General features: G+C 41.3%; 1 protein-coding gene and 1 long non-coding RNA gene across 4 annotated transcripts in view; both read right to left on the bottom strand.

Annotated features, from left to right (window-relative positions):
* Positions 1 to 14,463, bottom strand: part of LOC105710130 (uncharacterized) — a 91,950-nt gene extending 77,487 nt beyond the window's left edge. The window contains exons 1-2 of the long non-coding RNA XR_001105689.2: positions 14,296 to 14,463; positions 13,557 to 13,605 (exon numbers count right to left, since the gene is read on the bottom strand). This is a non-coding gene — a long non-coding RNA (uncharacterized LOC105710130). The remainder of the gene's footprint in view (positions 1 to 13,556; positions 13,606 to 14,295) is intronic.
* Positions 14,464 to 15,775: 1,312 nt separating this feature from the next.
* The window catches only part of SLC28A2 (solute carrier family 28 member 2), a 38,662-nt gene continuing 32,524 nt past the window's right edge, over positions 15,776 to 21,913 (bottom strand). For all 3 annotated transcript variants that reach the window (XM_012442291.2, XM_012442293.2, XM_012442292.2), the window contains 3 exons: positions 20,892 to 20,990; positions 20,505 to 20,616; positions 15,776 to 17,585 (listed from right to left, as the gene is read on the bottom strand). In XM_012442291.2, the coding sequence (XP_012297714.2) occupies positions 17,468 to 17,585; positions 20,505 to 20,616; positions 20,892 to 20,990 (329 nt within the window). In that variant the 3' untranslated portion in view covers positions 15,776 to 17,467. The remainder of the gene's footprint in view (positions 17,586 to 20,504; positions 20,617 to 20,891; positions 20,991 to 21,913) is intronic.

Genomic DNA, 21,913 nt, shown 5'->3' with positions numbered 1-21,913 from the left:
AATCAAAACAGCATGGTACTGGTACCAAAACAGAGATATAGACCAATGCAACAGAACAGAGGCCTCAGAGGCAATGCCACACATCTACAACCATCTGATCTTTGACAAACCCGACAAAAAAAAGCAATGGGGAAAGGATTCTCTGTTTAATAAATGGTTTTGGGAAAACCGGCTAGCCATGTGCAGGAAGAAGAACCTGGACCCCTTCCTGACACCTTACACTAAAATTAACTCCAGATGGATTAAAGACTTAAACATAAGACCTAACACCATAAAAACCCTAGGAGAAAATCTAGGCAAAACCATTCAGGACATAGGCATAGGTAAGGACTTCATGACTAACACACCAAAAGCATTGGCAACAAAAGCCAAAATAGACAAATGGCATCTAATTAAACTCCAGAGTTTCCAAACAGCAAAAGAAACAACCATTAGCGTGAACCGACAACCAACAGAATGGGAAAAATTTTCTGCAATCTACCCATCTGACAAAGGGCTAATATCCAGAATCTACAAAGAACTAAAACAGATTTACAAGAAACAAACAAACCCATTCAAAAGTGGGTGAAGGATATGAACAGACACTTTTCAAAAGAAGACATATATGAGGCCAACAAATATATGAAAAATGCTCATCATCAGTGGTCATTAGAGAAATGCAAATCAAAACTACATTGAGATAACATCTCATCCAAGTTAGAATGGCAATCATTAAAAAATCTGGAGACAACATATGCTGGAGAGAATGCAGAGAAATAGGAACACTTTTACACTGTTGGTGAAAGTGTAAATTAGTTCAACCATTTTGAAAGACAGTGTGGCAATTCCTCAAGGACCGAGAAATAGAAATTCTGTTTAACCCAACAATCCCATTACTGGGTATATATCCAAAGGATTATAAATCGTTCTATTATAAAGACACATGCCACGTATGTTCATTGTGGCACTGGTTACAATAGCAAAGACCTGCAACCAACCCAAATGCCCATCGATGATAGACTGGACAGGGAAAATGTGGCACATATACACCATGGAATACTATGCAGCCATAAAAAATGATGAGTTCATGTCCTTTTTAGGGACATGGATGAACCTGGAAACCATCATTCTCAGCAAAATAACAAAAGAACAGAAAATCAAACACCGCATGTTCTCACTCATAGGCAGGTGTTGAACAATGAGAACACATGGACACAGGGAGGGGAGCATCACACACTGGGGTCTGTTGCAGGGGACTAGGGGAGGGACAGCAGGAGGTAGGGAGTTGGGGAGGGATAAACATGAAGAGAAACGCCAGATATAGGTGATGGGGGTGGAGGCAGCAGACCGCTTTGCCATGTATGTACCTATGCAACAATCCTGCATGTTTTTCACATGTACCCCAGAACATAAAGTGCAATAAAATATTAAAAATAAATAAATAAATAAATAAAATTTAAAAAAGAAGATTTCAGTACAAATTAATAGTGGACATGTAAGAATGATTTGAAAAGGAAATTAAGAAAACGGTCTTATTTATAATAGCTCCAAAAGAATAAAATATCTATGAATAAAAGAAGACCTCAATAAATGAATAGATATCTCATATTCATCTGCTGGAAATTGGAAGGTTTAATATTGTTAAGACAGTAATGCTACCTAAAATGATCTACATATTCAATGAAATTCCTATCAAAATTCCAATGCCTTTTTTTTTTTTTTTTTTTCAGAAATGGAAAAGCTGACCCTCTCAAATACATATGGAATTGCAAGGGGCCCTGATTATCTAAAATAATATTGAAAAAATAACAAAGTTGGAAGACTTACAGTTTCCAATTTCAAAACTTACTACATAGCTACAGTAATCAAAGCAGTGTGTGGTACTGGCATAAGGACAGAGATAAACATCAAGGTAATAGAATTGAGAGTCCAGAAGTAAACCCATACATCCATGGACAACTGATTTTCAGCAAGGGTGCCAAGACCATTCAATAGGGAGGATGAAATCTTTTTAACAAATGGTTCAGGGCAAACTGGATATCCACATTCAAAAGAATGATACTTTTTGGACCCCTACTTCACACCATATACAAAAAGTAACTCAAAATAGATTAAAAAAAAAAAAAAGCTTGTACACGGTGGCTCACACCTGTAAATCCCAGCACCTTGGCAGTCCAAGGCAGGTGGATCACCCGAGGTCAGGAGTTCAAGACCAGCCTGGCCAACACAGTGAAACCCTGTCTTTACTAAAAATAGAAAACTTAGCTGGGTGTGCTGGTGCATCCCTGTAATCCTAGCTACTTGGGAGGCTGAGGTAGGAGAATGGCTTGAACCCAGAAGGTGGAGGTTATAGTGAGTTGAGATGATCATGCCATGGCATTTCAGCCTAGGTGACAGAGCAGGATTCCATCTCAAAAAAAAAAAAAAAAAGAAAAGAAAAGAAAAGAAAAAAAAAAGAACCTAAATATAGAAACAAAAACTACTAAACTCTTAGAAGAAAACATCAAGGTAAATTTTTATCACTTTGGATTTGACAATTAAGTCTTAGATATGGCACCAAAAGCACAAGCAATAAGAGAAAAAAATAGGTAAAATGGACTGTGTCAAAATTTAAAACTTTTATGCCAGGACATTACCAAGAAAGTGAAAAGACAACCTAAAGAATTGGACTTTGCAACTCATATATCTACTAAGTGCCTGGTATCAAAAATAGATTTTTTTTTTTTTTTTTTTTTGAGACAGAGTCTCAGTCTGTTGCTAGGCTCCAGGCTGGAGTGCAGTGGCACGATCTTGGCTCACTGCAACCTCTGTCTCCTGGGTTCAAGCAATTCTCCTGCCTCAGCCTCCCGAGTAGCTGGGACTACAGGAGCATGCCACCACGCCGAGCTAATTTTTTTGTATTTTTAGTAGAGATGGGGCTTCACCATGTTGGCCAGGATGGTCTCGATCTCTTGACCTCGTGATCCGCCCACATCGGGCTACCAAAGTGCTGGGATTACAGGCGTTAGCTACCACACCCGGCCTAATAAAAATAGATTTTTTAAAAACTCTAACAGCCCCACAAAAAAAGACAAGAAACCCAGTTTAAAAATGGGCAGAGGACTTAAGTAGATATTTCTTCAAAGAAGACATACCAAAGGGCAACAACCACATAAAAAGATGCTCAACATCATTAGTCATTAGGAAATATAAATCAAAACCACAATGAAATATCACTTTAAACCCACAAGGATGGCTATAATTAAAAAACCAAAACCAAACCAAACAAAAACAGAAAGCAGTAAGTATTGCTAAGGGGTTAGAGAAATTGGAACTCTTGTTCATTGCTGAAGGAATATAATAAAATGGTGCAACCATTGTTAAAAACTATTTGGTGGTTTCTCAAAAAATCAAACATGGAATTACCCTATGACCCAGCGATTGTACTTCAAGGTACATACTGCAAAGAATTGACAACAGATACTTAAACAAATACATGTACATGGATGTTCATAGCAACACTATTCACAATAGCCAGAAGATGAAAACAATCCACATGTCCATAAGTGGATGAATGAATAAATAAAATGTGGCATATGCATATAATAGAATACTATTCAGCCATAAAAAGGGAATGAAGCACTGATGATATATGCTACAACACGGAGGTACCTTGAAAACATTATGCTAAGTAGAATCAATCAGATACAAAGGTCATATATGGGTTTCATTTATACGTAATATCCAGAATAGAAAAATCTGTAAAGATAGAAAGCAGATTGGTTGTTGCCAGGGGCTAAGAGAGGGTAGAATGAGGAATGACTTCTTAATGGGTAAAGAGTTTTCTTTTGGGCTAATGAAAATGTTTTGGAACTAGGTAGAGGTGGTACACATTATGAATGTTCTAAACGTCACTGAATTGTATGCTTTAAAATGATTAGTATTGGATGGATGTGGTGGCTCACGTCTGCCATCCCAGCACTTTGGGAGGCCAAGGTGGGAGTATCCCTTGAGCTCAGGAGTCCAAGACCAGCCTGGGCAACATGGTGAACCCTTTCTGTACAAAAAATACAAGTTAACACATGGTGGCACACACCTTGGTCCCAGCTACTCTAGGGCTGAGGCAGGAGGATTCCTTGAGCCTGGGAGGCTGAGGCTACAGTGAACTGTGATAGCCCCACTGGACTCCAGCCTAGGTGACAGAGAGTGACCTTGCCTCAAAAAATAAAATGATTAAGATTATGTTATGAATGTCATCTCAATTTAAACAAAAAAAAGAGTGAAGGAGATGCTGAAGGACCTATTTTTTAAAGCCTTAAAAGTAGAAAAAAATAGAGTAAAACAAATTCAAATACAAAGCCAAAACAAAACAAGGGTATATAACACTGAGAATTTCACCCTCAAAATAACAATGGATAAGGACACTTTTAGCTAACAGGTAAAAAAAGATAGAGTATACACAATCTCAAAAAAAGCAAATCAAAAAATTTTCTGTGGACAGTACTCTGGGAATGCTGTCTGAATAGATGAGACACGTAACTGTTATTTTAAAAGTTTCACTGTGATACTAAAGGGCAGGAAACCTAGACAAAATAGAGATAGGGAAGAACCTTGCTTTCCTGAGAACCTAGAAAGTTAAAAGTGATATCTTGGTTTGAAATGAATACAGTGTAGACTAGAAAAGAAAAATCATCATCCTAAGGATCAGGACCTACAGATAAGACATTATAGTAAGAGACAGGAAGGAAAACAGTGAATACCTAACATAGACTAAAGCTTGGGGGCCTTGAGTAGTAGGGAATACCACACATAAAACCCAGAAGTGCCAGCAATTGATATCCGCGTAATTTCCAGCTTTATGTCCCAAATTCTTCCCACCCCTGCCTAATTGCCTATTCCACAACAGTCATGGCAAAATCTACTGCTACAGCCAGGGCTCTGTGGTCAGCATTCCTTAACTCCTAGTTTAGCAGGAAAGCTCAAAATATAGATTTTTCTTGAAACCAAAGTACTCTATAGGACCAACCAGAGGGGATGCGCTTAAGACGGGGAAGTAGATTTATGTGTCATTCATAAGGAGCATAGATATTTGAATCTGCAAAAAATATAAACAGCCTTAGACTTAAGAAATAGAAACTGCGATATGTTTAATTAAAAAAAAAAAAATGTTCCTGCCACTATTGGTTAAACAGGTGGGTTTTAAAGTCAGAACTCTTGGGATCAAATGCCAGTTCCACCATTTATTAGCAAGTTCATCACTCTTCACTTTTTTCCTCATTTGTAAAAAGTAGATAATAATAGTATGCAAAGCTTAGGTTTTTGAAGACTGTATGTAAGATATGCATGGCACCTAGTGCTTGCCAAGGTTTCAACATGTTACTTTCACTTTTATGATCATTCTGTTTCCTGTTGAGAGCTGCTCCCAGATTTGTTTTAAACAGGAGACTGAGCTGGACGTTGTGGTTCACAACTGTAATCCCAGCGTTTTGGAGGTGGAGGTGAGAGGATAACTTGAGTCCAGGAGTTGGAAGCCAGCCTGGGCAACACAGTAAGTGTCTGTGTCTAAAACACATTTTTAAACAATTAGCTGGGGGTTGTGGCCCATGCCTGTAGTCCACCCCAGCTACTCAGGAGGCTAAGGTGGGAGGATCATTTGAGCACAGGAGGATCATTTGAGCCCAGGAGGATCATTTGAGCCCAGGAGGATCATTTGAGCTCACTGCATAGCTGCAGTGAGCTATGATCATGCCACTGCACTCCAGCCTAGGTGACAGAGCAAGATCTGTCTCTACAAAAATAAAAAATTAGCCAGGCATGGTGGTGCAGGTCTGCAGTCTCAGCTACTCAGGAAGCTGAGACAGGAGGTTGCTTGAGCCCAGGAGGCTGAGACTACAGTGAGCTGAGATCATGCCACTGTTCTACAGCTTTGGCTACAGAGCAAGACCCTGTCTCAAAAAACACTAAAACTAAAAATAAATAGGAGACTGAGGCAGAATTAGAAAGTTGGCCCTTCTCCAAATTTCCTCTTTGTTCATGTGTATGGGCCAAACTTTTAAAGAAGCCCAACAAATTGATTCACAGCCAAAGACTGAGCTTTGTGGTAATAATAACAGTGGCTAGACTCCAAACTAACTGTGCAACAGTCACTATTATAGACTTATTTTTTATAATGACACTGTGTGGGGTTGGCGGGGGTACATATTATCCCTCTTTAATAGATGAGAAAACCCTCAACCCACCTCACCTCCTCTCTGCCAGAGTAACACTGTCCTTGCCTCTCTGAGTTAGAGAGTGAAAGTAGAGTAAGCCACAGACTTTTGTCACTTACTTTCTAGATAAGTTGTCCTTGCTCAAGAAGGAGGGTGGTACACAGCCCTCACTGGCTCTTTTCAATCCTGGCCCATCATTACTGCTGGAAGAAATCCCCCCAAATTTCTAGTTTATACATGATTTCAACCTTGGTTTTCTATAGCAATAAACTATTTTCCTCTATATGTGTATTCTATTCATTATTCAATGGACTTTTGGGAGAGAGGGGCTAGGCTTCCACACTCTACCACCATCCTGCTCAGGAGAGTCATATGGAAGGGGCAGCCAAAAGACGCTTAAAAGGAGCAGTCAGAGAAGTAGGAAGAGAGCCAGAAGAGGAAAATGCCATAAGGTCTACATATGAAGACAAGCAGTCAGCATTTTTAACTACAACAATAAAGAATACACTGAATCCAACAACTAGGAGGTGACTAAAGAGGGTTGAAAGCACTATTTCAAAGAGTTACCGAGGTGTAAACTGAGCTTCACATGTAGAAATGGAAGCAGCAAGGGTGTGACTACTTTCTAAAGACAGGTGGCCTTAAACAAACAAGCAGAGTGATGGGCTATGGCTTGAGAGGAGTTAGGTAAAGAGAAAAAATTTTGTAGGGTAAAGGAACCTTGGCCAGTGGAGGTAGAATGGCTCCCAATGTTGGGAGACACCCTTGGCTCCTTGTCCCTGGATGCTCCCCGCTGTACATCTTGTTTCACTTCAGCTGCCAGAAAGCTTGACCTGCTAAGGCAAGCACACCCAGGAGAAATCACTTCCATTCCAGCCTTCATGACTTCTAAATTTAACCTAGACCACATTGCTTCTTGGAAAATCACGGTCAACTTTAACACCAAGGACTGAAAAAGGTGACATATGTCTGCTTTTCAAAAATCCTAGCAACAATGACAGTGAACTCACATGTTAACTGCATACACTAGACCTCAACTGTCCTGGGTTTTGAATAGCTCATCTGATCTTCACAACCACTTTCTCTTATGTCAGTACTAGGGTTTACATTTTACATAAGGGAAAACTGAGGTTAGAAGAGTTAAATTACTTGCCCAAGTCATAGGGTTAGTAAGCAAGAGAGCTGAGGTTCAGACTCAGATCTTTCTGATCCCAAAAGCTACGCATTTTCTCCTTTGGCACCTGCAACAAAAATACATGCAACCAGGAACATGAGACCTGAGGATAGACCATGAATAGCTGAGATCCATGGAGAATACTGAGTTATAGCACCAGAGAGAAAGGTTAAGGTCAATTGGGTTTGCCAGATGAAATACAGGATGCTCAATTATATTTGAATTTCAGATAAACAGTAAATAATGTATTAGTTTAAGTATGTTCCAAATATTGCATGTAACATATGAAAAACTATGTATTTGTTTATCTAATATTCAAAATTAACTGGGCATTCTGTATTTTTATTTGCTAAATGTGGCAACTGTAGGACCAGATTGTGGAGGGTTTTGATATATGCTAAGGAATTTAGACTTTATTTCATGGCCAATAAGGACTCATTGAGGATTTTGGCACAAGGGAGTGACATTAATAAAATGGTGTTTCAGACCAGCCAGAAGACACTGGCAATTGTCCAGTATAAAATTCTGAAATATAAGACCAGAGTGTTGGGTGGGGTGTGGTGGTTCACATCTGTAATCCCAGAACTTTGGGAGGCCAAGGCAGGCAGATCACCTGAGGTCAGGAGTTCGAGACCAGCCTGGCCAACCTAGTGAAACCCCGTCTCTACTAAAAATACAAAAATTAGCTGGGTGTAGTGGCGCACTCCTGTAATCCCAGCTACTTGGGAGGCTGAGGCAGAAGAATTGCTTGAATCCAGGAGGCAGAGATTGCAGTGAGCTGAGATTGCACCATTATACTCCAGCCTGGGGAACAAGAGAAAAACTCTACCCACCCCACACCTCAAGAAAAAAGACTAGAGTGATGGCAAAAGGAAAGAAAAAGGAAAGGATTTAGCTGGTTAGAAAGGAATCTAATGTGGCAGGTTTTCAGCATGGATGGCTAAAAGAATGATAGAGCTACTGATGGAAAGAGAGATGTCTAGAGGAGGAATTGCTTTGGGAAGAAAGAAAAATTGACTTTGAGATGGTGCTCAAAGGTCTAAGTGAATTTCACAACGGGGGGAAAAAAGTTACTTTTTCTACAGCACCTTCTACCAGGAGCTTCACCACAGGATGTTACTCATCCTCACAGCCTCCCTGCCAGGCAGGTGTTATTACCATAGTTTTCTAATGGAGAAAAGCAAGGCCACCAGAAGGTGGCAGAGTCAGGATTTTAAGTCCCATGCCACCAGACTAGTCAGGGCTTCTTTCCACGACTCCACACTGCCTCCGAGTAAAAAACTAGAACCAGAACTCTAGAGAAGTTGTGGCTGAAGCTGTTACTCCTGCGAGCTGAGACGGGGGAGCTGAACAGGAGGAAAAGTTTGCTAAGAGGACATGTGAGAGAAGAATAGGAGAGAGCTTCAGAGCATCTCTGGCAGAGGAAACAGCCTAGCATTTTGAACACAGTAGCATAGTGCAATGTATTTAGAAAGCAGGGAAAATATGAGGTTGGTGAAAGGAAGTCCTGGAAAGATCTACAGATGTCATGTTATAAAAAACTTTATCTGCCAAGCCTATGAGATTAGAATTATCTTATAGGCAGTGGGTATCATTGAAGAGTTTTAAGCAAGGCATTGAGATAAACAGATTTGTTCTCAGAAGGGTCAAGTTGGTGGCAGTGGTGTGAGAGATGGACTGAAGGCCAATTAGGAGAGAAAATAGATGTTAATAGATGCGGGGGGGGAAAGAGAGGTGGGATGACCAACAGTACTTTTCCAGGGTGACTAGAAATGCTGATAATATTTACAAAACATAGCGTATGCTGGCACAGTGGCCCACACCTGCAGTCTCACACTGGGAGGCCAAGGTGGAAGGATTGCATAAGGCCAATCCTAGGCAGCATGGTAAGACTCCGTCTCTATACATAACAAACAAAAAATTGAGCTGGGCGCGATGGCTCATGCCTGTAATATCAGCACTTTGGGAGGGTGAGATGGGCGGATCACCTGATGTCGGGAGTTTGAGATCAGCCTGACCAACATGGAGAAACTCCGTCTCTATTCAAAATACAGAATCAGCCAGGCATGGTGCTGCATGCCTGTCATCCCAGCGGGAGGCTGAAGCAGGAGGATCGCTTGAATCTGGGAGGAGGAGGTTGCAGGTTGCAGTGAGCTGAGATCATGCCATTGCACTCCGGCCTGGGCAACAACAGCAAAACTCCGAAGAAAGAGAGAGAGAGAGAGAGAGACAGAGAGGAGAGAAGGAAGGAAGGGAGGAAGGGAGGGAGGGAAGGAGGGAAAAAGAGGAAAGGAAAGGAAAAAGGAAAGAAGGAAAGGAAAGGAAGGGGGGGGAGGGGAGGGGAGGGGAATTGGCCAGCATGGTGGGAGGCAGCATCAGGAGGATTGCTTAAGTTTGAGGCTGCAGTGAGCTATGATCATTCCACTGCATTCCATCCAGCCTGGACAACAGAGGGAGACCTGTCTCTAAAAACAAACAAAAAACATAGGGCATGCAGAAGGAGGAACATGTTTGGGGAGGAAGTATGAAGCTATTGTATTCCTCCAACATAACTTAGAACTGACAGTATAGACTAGTGCTCAGTGTATGTTGATTTGAATTTGATTTTGGACACTTTCAGTTTGAGTTATCACTGGAACATGCAGGTGGAAATGCTTAGTAAACTATTGGAACTATGGGTCTAGGAGCTTAGGAGAACAATGTGAGCCTTCTAAAGTCGCTTTGTCAATCAATACATTAGTAAGGGAGTAAGAAAAGTACATGGACAAAATCCCTGAAAATACTCAGCATATTAGGAGCAAGTGGAGAAAAACAAGCTAATGAAGCAAACAGAGAACAGGCAGCCAGAGAGGTGGGAGGTAAGAAAGTGTGTGTAAAGGAAACAAAGACATATACTTCAAGAAGGAAGGGGTTGCTGGAAGGGTCACGCTTCAGAGGTACCAGATGAAATGAGGACTGGTAAGTGTGCTTACATGGGATCTAACACTTTGTTTTCCCTGTTTCCCTGCCATACTGCTATTTTCCCGTTGCTTCTCTGGCATGTACTTCTAATAAAGCATTAGCATATAAGCATTTGCTTCAGGCCTTGTTTTCTAAGGAATTCTGGCTAAGACTTAAAGCCAAAGCAGTAATTGGCTATAAAAGTTGTAACTTCTAATTCCTATCCCTGTCAGTACAAAATTTTAGTTTTTAGCAACTGAAAGCAGAGAAGAGGCTGGGCAAGGTGGCTCATGCCTGTAACCCCAGCACTTTGGGAGGCTGAGGTGGGTGAATCACTTGAGGTCAGGAGTTCGAGACCAGCCTGGCCAACATGGTGAAACACTGTCTCTACTAAAAATACAAAAATTAGCCAGGTGTGGTGGTGCACACCTGTAATCCCAGCTACATGGGAGGCTGAGGCAAGAGAATCATTTGAACCCAGGAGGTAGAGTTTGCAGTGAGCCGAGATGGTGCCACTGCACTTCAGCCTGGGCAACAGAGTGAGACTATGTTTCAAAAAAAAAAAAAGAGAGGGGAAAAAAACACAACCTCAGAAGCAAATGTGTCAAAAGCACGTAAGGTGCTTGGTGCATCCTGCTTCTCAGATCCAATTAGCATAATGCAATCAAAATGATGAAACTACCATATTGTGCTGTGAGCTACCAAGACGATCAAAATCCGCATCCACTATACTTCGACAGACATCAGGAGAGTTAACATAGGCTGGAGGCAAGACAGTCAAGTGTACTACTCTTCTTGTCAAGTAATTCTTTTGCTTCTCCCAATTGATGGGGCTCTCTTAACAGGGAGGGGCAAACTACAACCTCCAGGTCAAAATGACATTCCAACTGTTTCTATAAATAAAATTTTATTGGAACACACTCATGCTCATTTACATGTTGTATATTCCTGCTTTGACATAAAATCAGGTAAATTGAGTGGGTGCAACAGAGATCAGATGGCAGGCAAAGCCTAAAATATTTACTATCTTGCCTTTTATAGGAAAAGTTAGCCAGCCCATGATTGAGAATAAAGCATTTGTTAAATCAATAGCCACATATCAAATACCAGAAGGTGTGCTGATTTTCTCTAATAAAGATATTATAGGAACTGTAACTGAGGCAACGACTCAGTTAACTTTATGGTAGTCTGTTGCCATCCTCCATTGTTTATCTGTGCTTTTAAAAATAAGTGAATTGAATGGGAATCTGGGCCCAGCACACTTGCACTGCACAGTCTATCTAATTAAATGGGAATATAAGTGGGAAGACCAGCCCTGGAAACTTCCTTTTTTTTGACAGGGTCTCATTCTGTTGCCCAGGCTGGGGTTCAGTGGTGTAATCACAACTTACTACAGCCTCAACGTCCTGGGCTCAAGTGATTCTTCCACCTCAGCCTCCCGAGTAGCTGGGACCACAGGTGTGTGTTATCAAACCTGGCTAATTTTTTAATTTTTGTAGAGATGGGGTCTCAAATCCCTGGGCTCAAGCAATCCTCCCACTTTGGCCTCCCAAAGTGCTAGATTTACAGCCGTGAGCCATGGCCCACTTTAAGTCTGATGTTGGTGCTAATCTCCGCAATTCCTCTTGGGATATGGTAATACTTCTGATTTAGTATCTTTTTTTTTTTTTTGAGACTGAGTTTCACTCTTGTTACCCAGGCTGGAGGGCAGTGGTGCAATCTTGGCTCACTTTAACCTCCTAGGTTCAAACGATTCTCCTGCCTCAGCCTCCCTAGTAGCTGGGATTACAGGCATGTGGCACCACACTCAGATAATTTTGTATTTTAGTAGGGATGGGGTTTCACCATGTTGGCCAGGCCGGTCTTGAACTCCTGACCTCAGGTAATCCACCCGCCTCGGCCTCTCAAAGTGCTGGGATCATAGGCATGAGCCACCATGCCCGGCCTGATTTAGTAACTTAACCAGGGGCAGGACGACCACCATCTAGGCAGCAAAGAATTATGCAATGGAGTGTATTGCTTTTATAGAAATATGACTGGTGATAATGCCTTCCATTCTCTAGCCACCCTAAAACATTCTTTTAAATATTTAACTTGTCTCTGAAATCTACCAAGGAAATAAATTGATACAGATTTTTGTTCTATAAATTATAGCCACATAGCTCAAAGATAGTTTGCCTATTCACAGAGTCATACATTTGCTTCTGAAACCATCAATACAGGAGTCCTCAACTGTCAAGTGTCTGAAGAATATATTTTCTGTGGGAAATTCATGACATTGTCCTCTGAGTTTGGTTAATCATAACTAAATATTCTTCATTTGATGAATAATTCAAATCTGAGTCTTATCGCCATGGAAAACAAGGCTCTCTCCTCCCATTTTTCTTAATCAGGCACTCAATGCCACAGTCATAATGTTTACTTCCCTTCAGAGAACAACAGCTCTTGACAAGTGGAAATATGACTTCAGCAAAAAAAACTTTTCACTCTGTATTTGTTAAACTGCTTCAATATTATGTTTTGATTCCTGCTTTGAATTTATGGAAAGGATTTTTATAGTCAAGGGAAATCTACTGATGAATGTGAGAGGCATGAACCTTCAGACAGTGACAAAGCACATTTTGGGCTTTAAAGAAATACACCATTTACTTGTCTGGAAGCAAGAGCTGAGTTTTTAAAAATAGAAACTAATATCAATCTAATAAAAATATTAGCAGTAACACATATTTAGGTAATTTTGAATCAATTTCCTAAACTATGCTTTCCTGTTGAAGACAGATGTTTATCATGAGTGTCTGGCAATTGTGTTGAAACTATTTGATGACCTGGCTGGGTGTGGTGTAGATTACTTGAGCTCAGGAGTTCAAGACCAGCCTGGGCAACACGGCGGAACTCTGCCTCTACGAAAATTACAAAAATTAGCCAGGCATGGTGGCGTGCACTTGTGGTCCCAGCTACTCAGGAGGCTGAAGGAGGCGGATCACTTGAGCCTGGAAGATGGAGGTTGCAGTGAACCAAGATCACGCCACTGCACTCGAGCCTGGGTGACAGAGTGAGACCCCATCTCAAAAAAAAAAAAAAAGAAACTATTTGATGACCTAGTTGTTCCCTGGATTTACATTACTCCCATTACCTGACAACAGATTTGGCTCCATCAGTTCTGATCTTTGGTCTTATACCATAAACATGGCATGGAGCTTCCTGTCTGAATCCCTCAGGCCACCCTCATCAACAGCTGGACCCAATCCATTCCCTAACCCCACCCCTGAGCCTACCTCTGGCCTCTAGGAGTCAGACATACACAGGACATGGAGCCAGGTGCCACTGAAAAGAAACATTAGAAATTTATGATAGAGATATGGAGAAACTATCTGCTTTAGTCTGCACAGGCTACTAGGATAAAAATACCTTTGATTCGGTGTCTTTTAAACAAAGGAAATTCATTTCTCACAGTTCTGGAGATAGGAAGTCCAAGATTAAGGCACTAGAAGATCTGGTTTTTGATGAGGGCCAGTTCCTCATCATCATCTCACAGCCATCATCTCACTGTAACCTCACATGGCAGAAGGGGCAAGGGACCTTTCTCAGGCCTTTTTAATAAAAGCACTAATTCCATTCATGATGGCTTCACTCTCATGACCTAATCCCTTCCATAAGAGCTCCACCCTCTTGTTCCGCCTCCTAATATCTCCCTGGGGAAGTAGAATTTCAACATATGAATTTCAGGAGACACCAATGTTCACGGCGAGACCCTATCGCTACAATCATAAAAAAATTAGCACATGCCTGTGGTCCCAGCAACTCAGGAGGCTGAGGCAGGAGGACTGCTTGAGCCTGGGACGTGGAAGCTGCAGTGAGCCCAAATAGTGTCACTGCACTCCAGCCTAGGCAACAGAGCCAAATCCTATCATAAACAAATAAATAAAATGAATGAGGTAGCTTTATAAGTACTGGCCTAGAAAGATGTCCATACACATTAAGCAATAAGGGCAGGTAGGCACAAGAGAGGCTTACGGTGTACTTTAAACAACAGACTGCCCATTCGGTGACGCAGCCTGCTTCTCCCCTCTCCTCAACCCCGCGGTCTCCTTTCCTCACTACTTCTCTCCTAATACAGTGCCTTTCCATGATCTTCCGTCTTTTTCTTTCAGGTCCAGCTTTTCTCTCAGCGTCCCAGATCAGAGCCCGGGTAAACTAGCTGTGGACGGAATGCGCTTGCGCCGCGGAACCGCCCAGAACGCGGAGTGGGCGTGTTTTTCCCGCCCCCAGGGCGGAGTCCGAGAGCAGTTGGTCCCAGTTAGGGGCCTCCCGGGATTGACTGTCCCTTCCACCCAACCCAAGCGGTCCAACCCGCTTAGATCACTTCCGGCCTCGCCCGGAAGCGCCTCTCGACCTGTCGTGTGTTTTGAGAATTCTGTCAGCTCTCGTTTTTCCTGTTCCCTCCTGCTTTTGACAGTGTTCTGCAGATACTGATGTTAAGATTGCATGCTTCCCGCATTTACAGTGAAGCCCTCTAAGAGGGAGGGTTTAGGCCAGATTTTCTTTAAGTAAGAACCTGAGAATTAAAAACCGAATTAAAAAGTTGGCCTTCGCCCTGGAGGAAGAGAAAGAGCCCTCTCCTCTCATGCTTCCTTGTGTGAACCGAATTTCATACATTACTCAACAAATCGATACCCATGAACTCAGGTACCTTAATAGTAGTAATAGCATTGTTACTACTATAATCTATAATACTATTACTATAGTATTATAGTAAGTATAGTAATAGCTATTAGTAGCAGCTAGTAGTCATAGCTAACCCTACATTAGACTCGCAGCGAGCAGTCACTGTTTGGATCCCTGCTGTGGTTTGATTGCCGCCTCGGAAACTCATGTTGAAACTTAATCCCCGATGTGGCAATATTGAAAACTGGGGTCTTGAAGAGGCGATTGGGTCATGAGGGCTCTTCAGTCCTGAATGGACCAATCCATTCATCGGTTAATGGGTTATCACGCAGAGGGATTGGTGGGTTTATAAGAAGAGGATACCTGAGCTAGCACACTGAGCCCCCTCACCATATGATGCCCTACACTGCCCCGCAGTCTGCAGAGTCCCTACTGGCAAGAAGCTGTCACCGGGTGCGGCCTCTTGACCTTGGACTTCTCAGCCTCCTTAACGGTAAGAAATAAATTCCTTTTCTTCATAATACTATTACTATAATACTATTCTTCATAAATTACCTAGTTTCATGTATTCTGTTATAAGCAACAGAAAACAGATAATCCCCTTACCACAATGTCACTATCTTTACCCCTAAGGTGGGTCCCACTATCCTTATTTTATAGATGAGGATGCCAAGGCACAGAGATGTTAAGGAACTTGTCCAAGATCACCTTAGTGATAACTGGCAGAGCTTGAATGAGAATTCAAACAATCTGGCCTCATGTCCAATACCACCAACCATTGCATTCTGCTTCCTCTCAGAAATAAACCAGGCATAGAGTAAAATTCATCTGTAGTTCAAGAAACAATTTATTGAAGCTTCCTTTTTCGGTCAAGTTTGGAAAACACGGGAGAGAGAATAGGAATGGAGACTGAGAAGACGACCAAGTGGTTCTGAGTTCAGAGAATTGGGAAATTGAAGGAGGTAGATTAGCTAAGGGAACATACAAATACTTGAAACTTTCTAAAAAAATTTTTTGAGGTGAAATTCACATAACATAAACTTAGCCATTTTGAAGTGAACAATTTAGTGACAGAACATTCACAATGTTGCATAACCACCGCCTCTATCTAGTTCCAAAACATTCCCATCACCCCAAAGGAAAACCCCAAACTCGTTAAGGGGTTACTCTCTAATCCCTCCTCCCCCAGTCCCTGGCAACCACCAGTCTCCATTCTGTCTCTATGGATTTATATATTCTGAATATTTCATATAAATGGAATCATACAATAACAAGCCTTTTGTATCTGGCTTCTTTAATTTAGCATGTTTTCAGGGTTCCTCTACATAGCATAAATCAGCACTTCATTTTTTTAAATGAGTGAATGAAATTCCATTGTGTGTACATAACACAATTTATCTATTGATGGACATTTAGACTGTTTCCAATTTTTGGCTATTGTGAATAGTGCTACTGTGAACATGCATGTACATGTACTTGTTTGAGAACTTAGTTTCAATTCTTTTGAATATATACGTAGGAGTGGAATTGTGGGGCTATATGGTAATTCTGTGTTTAACTTTTTGAGGAACTCCTATATCCTTTTGAAACCCTTCCTTAAGGCTGTAATATTGATATAATAAATAATATTAAATATAATAAATATACTAAATATTTTGAATCAGACTTTCTCAGTCTCAGCACTGTTGACGTTTGGGACCAGAGAATTCTTTGTTGTGGGAGGGCTGACCTTTGGTTATAGGAATTTTAGCAGCAATATTGGCCTCTACTCACTAGATGTCAGTAGCATCCTCCCACTTAAATCACCAGTAATGTCTGGGGACATTGTCAGATATCCTCTGAAAAGCAAAATTGGCCCCCTTCCCACTGAAAATTACTGTTTTAAAGGATTCCCCATAAACTTGGAGCAAATGTGGCTGGCACTAAAGCAGAATACTAAAACAAAGTAATGACCTTTAAGAAATGAATATTCCTTAGAAGTCTTCCTAAGTATACAGTAAGTATTTTTTGTTTACTATGTAATGATGTTTAGAAGTTTTTAGATTTACAAATGTTTGACAACCAGAAAAGTCTTATCATTAAATATTCATATACCTTTCAAATGTAACATCAGTAATAAAAATCCAGCTCATCCACAACACCAAGAAATAGAGCTTCTCCCCCATCTCAGGCACATTACATACTAAATCACATTTATAGCATACTGCATCACATATTTTTAAGATGGCAACTAGGAGCAAGATTTGTAAGATTTTTTTGATATCGTAATATTTATTTTTTCAAATAAAAGTTCAGGCAGGCCCATAAGGAATGTCATTTTTTTGGTTCAGACAAATAATGGAAAAATAAAAGCTATTTTTCATTATTGGGATACAGCGAACCAAAATGAATATTTTACATTTACTGTTATTTCCTGTTGAAGATCTTGGTGAGTTAGCTGTGGGAAACCTGAGTATGTAAACACTTTTGCCATCACAAAGCTGTTAAGATCAAAACTGTTACAGAAATGGATCAAGCAGCCTTAGGCACAGACGGTATTGTTGTAGAATCCACAGCAGTTAGTAAGGGCCATGGCACTGAACTCCTTGTCTTCCCAGTGACCAGAAAAAGAAGGAGGGTTGGTGCCATTCAGAGAAGTACTGCAAAGAACATCCAGAGAGGTACATATTGGGTCAGATAGGAACAAAGCAACAAAATATATCAATAAGTTATACTAAGCAGCTGAAAACAAAAAACCCGTAAATGGATCCATCAGCCGTGACCAAATAAACAAAACCCAATTACATTTCTTTTCTCATTTATTCCCAAGATAATACTAGCAAGAAACCCTAAACTATGTGTCTGCTCCTTTTCCCAATTCCTAACCACAGTCCATTTGGAAATTTCCAGATATCCCTGAGTCAGAGTTATGGCTTGTAATTATTTAGTATTGAGTTTATTCTAAAAAGTAAGATGGTATTCCAAGGCCACCTTCCTCTTGAAAATAGCTTACATTTAATTAGTATAAATTAATTGGACAAAAACATTACGTCTTTCATATTCTAGATGCTAATGATCTTTAGAATGTGGCTTTAGAAATCCACCAAAATGCCACAAGAACATAAGAATCAGGCAACATGATGAATGCCCGTCTTTACAAAAAGTAAAATTAGCCAGTCATGGTGACGTGTGCCTGGCCTGTAGTCCCAGCTACTTGGGAGGCTAAACTGGGAGGATCACTTGAACCTGGGCCAAGATTGTGCCACTGCACTCCAGCCTGGGCAACAGAGCAAGATTGTGTTTCAAACAAACAAAAAGAATCAAACTATGCCAGAGCAATGATGAGTCCAGCTCATAACTCATCTTTTTTTTTTTGAGACGGAGTCCCACTCTGTCACCTAGGCTGGAGTGTGATGGCACAATCTCAGCTTGCTGCAGCCTCCACCTCCCAGTTTCAAGCAATTCTCCCGCCTCAGCCTCCCAAGTAGCTGAGATTATAGGCGCCCACCACTATGCCCAGCTAATTTTTGTATTTTTAGTAAAGACAACGTTTCACCATGTTGGTCAGGTTGGTCTTGAACTGCTGACCTCAGGCGATCCCCCCACCTCGGCCTCCCAAAGTGCTGGGATTACAGGCATGAGCCACCACACCCAGCCATAACTCATCTTTAATAGTGCATCAAAAGAATTTTTTTAAAAATATGTTGGTTGCTTTCTCTGATGATAACCTCCAAACACAGGAGGGGCACCATTCATTAACTTGGCCCAGTAACCTGTTAAGCAACTAGTACCTGAATATCTACCTATATGGTGAACAGATCACTTAATAACTTCCAAATGTTTGTTTGTTTGTTTGAGACAGGGTCTCACTCTGTCACCCAGACTGGACTGCAGTGGTGTGGATCACAGCTCATTGCACCCTCTAACTCTTGGGCTCAAATGATCTGGCCACCTCAGCCTTCCAAGTAGCTGGGACTACTGGCACACACACCATGCAAGGCTAGTTTTTTTTTTTTTTTTTTAGTAGAGAAGGGGTTTCACCATCTTGCCCAGGCTGGTCTTGAACTCTTGAGCTTAAGTAATCCTCCTGCCATGGCCTCCCAAAGTGCTGGTATTACAGGTGTGAGCCACTGTCTCCGGCCCATAACTTTAAAATGTATCTCCAGCTCTGATTTCTCTCTCGAAGCCCAGACCCGAGGTGGCTTTTGAGTACCTTCATAGGGTGGTCCTGCAAATACCTCCAAGTTAACGTATCAAAAACTGAATTAAGGCTGGGCATGGTGGCTCAGGCCTGTAATCCCAGCATTTTGGGAGGACAAGATGGGACGATCATTTGAGGCCAGGAGGTCAAGACCAGCCTAAGCAGCAAGTGAGACCCCATCTTAATAAAAAAAATATACAAAATGAAAACTGAACCAAGCCATAATCTCTCTCTTTTACTCCCATTCCTGAAACTAGTCCTCTTCTGTGAATGAATGGCACTCCTTAGACCCACTTGCTCATGCCAGAAAAAAGATAGTCATTTGAGACTCCTTCCTCTTCCTCACCCCACCTCTTCCTCCTATCTAGCCAATGACCAATCCTATTAATTCTACTGGATCTAGTGTATCTCCAACTTCACAACCACTTAGAATCAATTCTTACTGTCTCTCACTAGGACTATTACAGCAGGGTATTTGTTGGACTCCCTGTCATCCAAATGACTACCAGAATGATATTTTGAAACAGCATAGTTGATCATGCCAGTGTTCAGAATTCAGCAGGTCAAAACCTAAATTCTTTTGTATTTCATACAAGGCTTCTTATAATCTCTCAGCCTTTTTCCCCACAACTCTCTTCACTCACCCATATATTACCACCAATACACACACACCTTTTGATTTGAAGGCACCAAACATTCTAGTTCCTCAAATCCTTCCTTTTGTGTGTTTCAAAACTAGTTCATTTAGATTAATGATATATCCTCTTATTTTCATATTCTAGATTTTGGTAAACAAGTTCATTTTTACACTACCTGAATTCATCATGATTTTATAAATTCAACTTTATCCTCTCTCAGTCTTCATTTCTGTCTGAAGAAATCTATAATATTTTAGCCACTTGTAACCATTGCTAAGTCTTTACCTATAACCTATCTGTATTCCAGTCACAATAAGTAGAGTAATTTCTTTTTTTAAAATTAATATAAAATAGAGACAAGGTCTCGCTATGTTGCCCAGGCTTGTCTTGAACTCCTGGGCTCAAGCAATACTCCTGCTTCGGCCTCCCAGAGTGTGGGATTGGATATGTAAGCCACCATGCCCAGCCAGTAGAGTAATTTCTTATCAGGGAAATCATTCTTCTTTTCTTTACTTCTTCCCTTGCTGCTCTGCTTCTCAGTAGCCCACCAACACAGTTAAACCCTGTCACTGGAACATACTAAGCTAATAATGAAGATGCACCCTATAAGAGAAAAGAACACTGATCTAGGCCATTACCAGTACCCACAGCCCTTCTCATATACTATTCAATCTCAACAGGATTACCCTGGAGACCTGAGGACCACGGGTAAGAAAAGGGAATGGGGTCCTGGTGCTCACCTCTGAAAGAGCCCTCTGCAGCACATGTAGGTCTCGTAGGTTCTATTGGGGAAACTTGTGTTTAGGAAGGAGACACAGTCAGCTTCAGCTCCCCTGGGGACATAGAGGATTCCTGGATAAAGGAGACAGAGATACCAAGGGAAAGATTTGATACATGCTTCTCAAGGCTCTTCATTCTTTCTGTACGAATCGAGGACACTGTTGATTAGGTGCCTTTGCCATGTTTCTGTGGAATGGATGGGTAAGTCAATATTCTGAAAGACATCCTGTCATGATCTAGGGAAGTGATCTCTGCTGCCCCTGTACTCAAGGACAATTCCACCTTATATTATTTTTCCAACCATCACCCTCATGCAGCAGTATCTCCATCAGAGCTGATGCACCTACCTGCCGCACAGGCACTTATAAGGGATACACAGGTCCCTGTGAAGAGGGCTCTGACCACAATCTTGGACAAGTCACTCTTCCGGTGAGGTACTATTGATGCTGCAGACAATAAAATAAAATAATTTTAGCTTTTTCCCACCAGGCAATCAGGTATATCCCATGAGTCCCGACTTAGAAGAAAGCAGAGGAACAAAACACAGCTGATGAAGAGCATCCTTATTACCATCCACCTGAGACTGGCCAGTGTTGCCCTAAGAAGTGTGTGTATACATGAGTCCTGAGGGATCACTAACTTAGACTTTCCTCAGATCAAGGATTGAGTGTCTGACCCTCACTTTAATGGTTCTGTGAACATACCCGAGACGTATCTAGATCAAGCAAGGCTCTGGGTTGATCCAGACAGTTACAAATGCCTGGCATTTGCCACTTGAGATATGCACTCTTAAGCCTGGACCAGAATTAGATGGACTATTTTGAGACACAGGGCTAAGGAAAGCAACACTCACCTAAGACTTAGCCACACAATGCATATCCCACTACTAGATGGCAATCTCATAATCAGACAGTAATCAGGCATCAAGACTAGAACAATGTAGACAGGTGTTTAACAGAAGGGGAAAAGGTAAATTGGAAGGGAATTATTTCCCCTTTAAATTAAATCGGCTACCAAATACATGAATTAAATGACTACCTCAGAATATAACTGCCTTTAAAAAGGGACATGTTGAGCTATATTTATTATTATCTATTCCAAGATTCATTCATTCATTCCTTCCTTCCTTCCTTCCTTCCTTCCTTCCTTCCTTCCTTCCTTCCTTTCCTTACCTTCTTTTTTTCTTTCTACAGGACTTCCCCCTGTCACCCATGCCAGAGTGCAATGGTACGATCACAGCTTACTGTAGCCTCTATTTGGGTTCAAGCAATCCTCCCACCTCAGCCTCCTGAGTAGCTAGGACTACAGGCATATGTGCAAACATGCCCAGCTAATTTTTAAATTATTTATAGAGACAGAATCTCACTAT

This window comes from Aotus nancymaae, unplaced genomic scaffold (assembly GCF_030222135.1).
Source record: "Aotus nancymaae isolate 86718 unplaced genomic scaffold, 86718_ANA_hifiasm-v0.15.2.pri h1tg000062l, whole genome shotgun sequence".
NCBI lineage: Eukaryota > Metazoa > Chordata > Mammalia > Primates > Aotidae > Aotus > Aotus nancymaae.
Note: the sequence above shows the minus strand (reverse complement) of the source record. Positions and strands in the feature narration are given on the sequence as shown.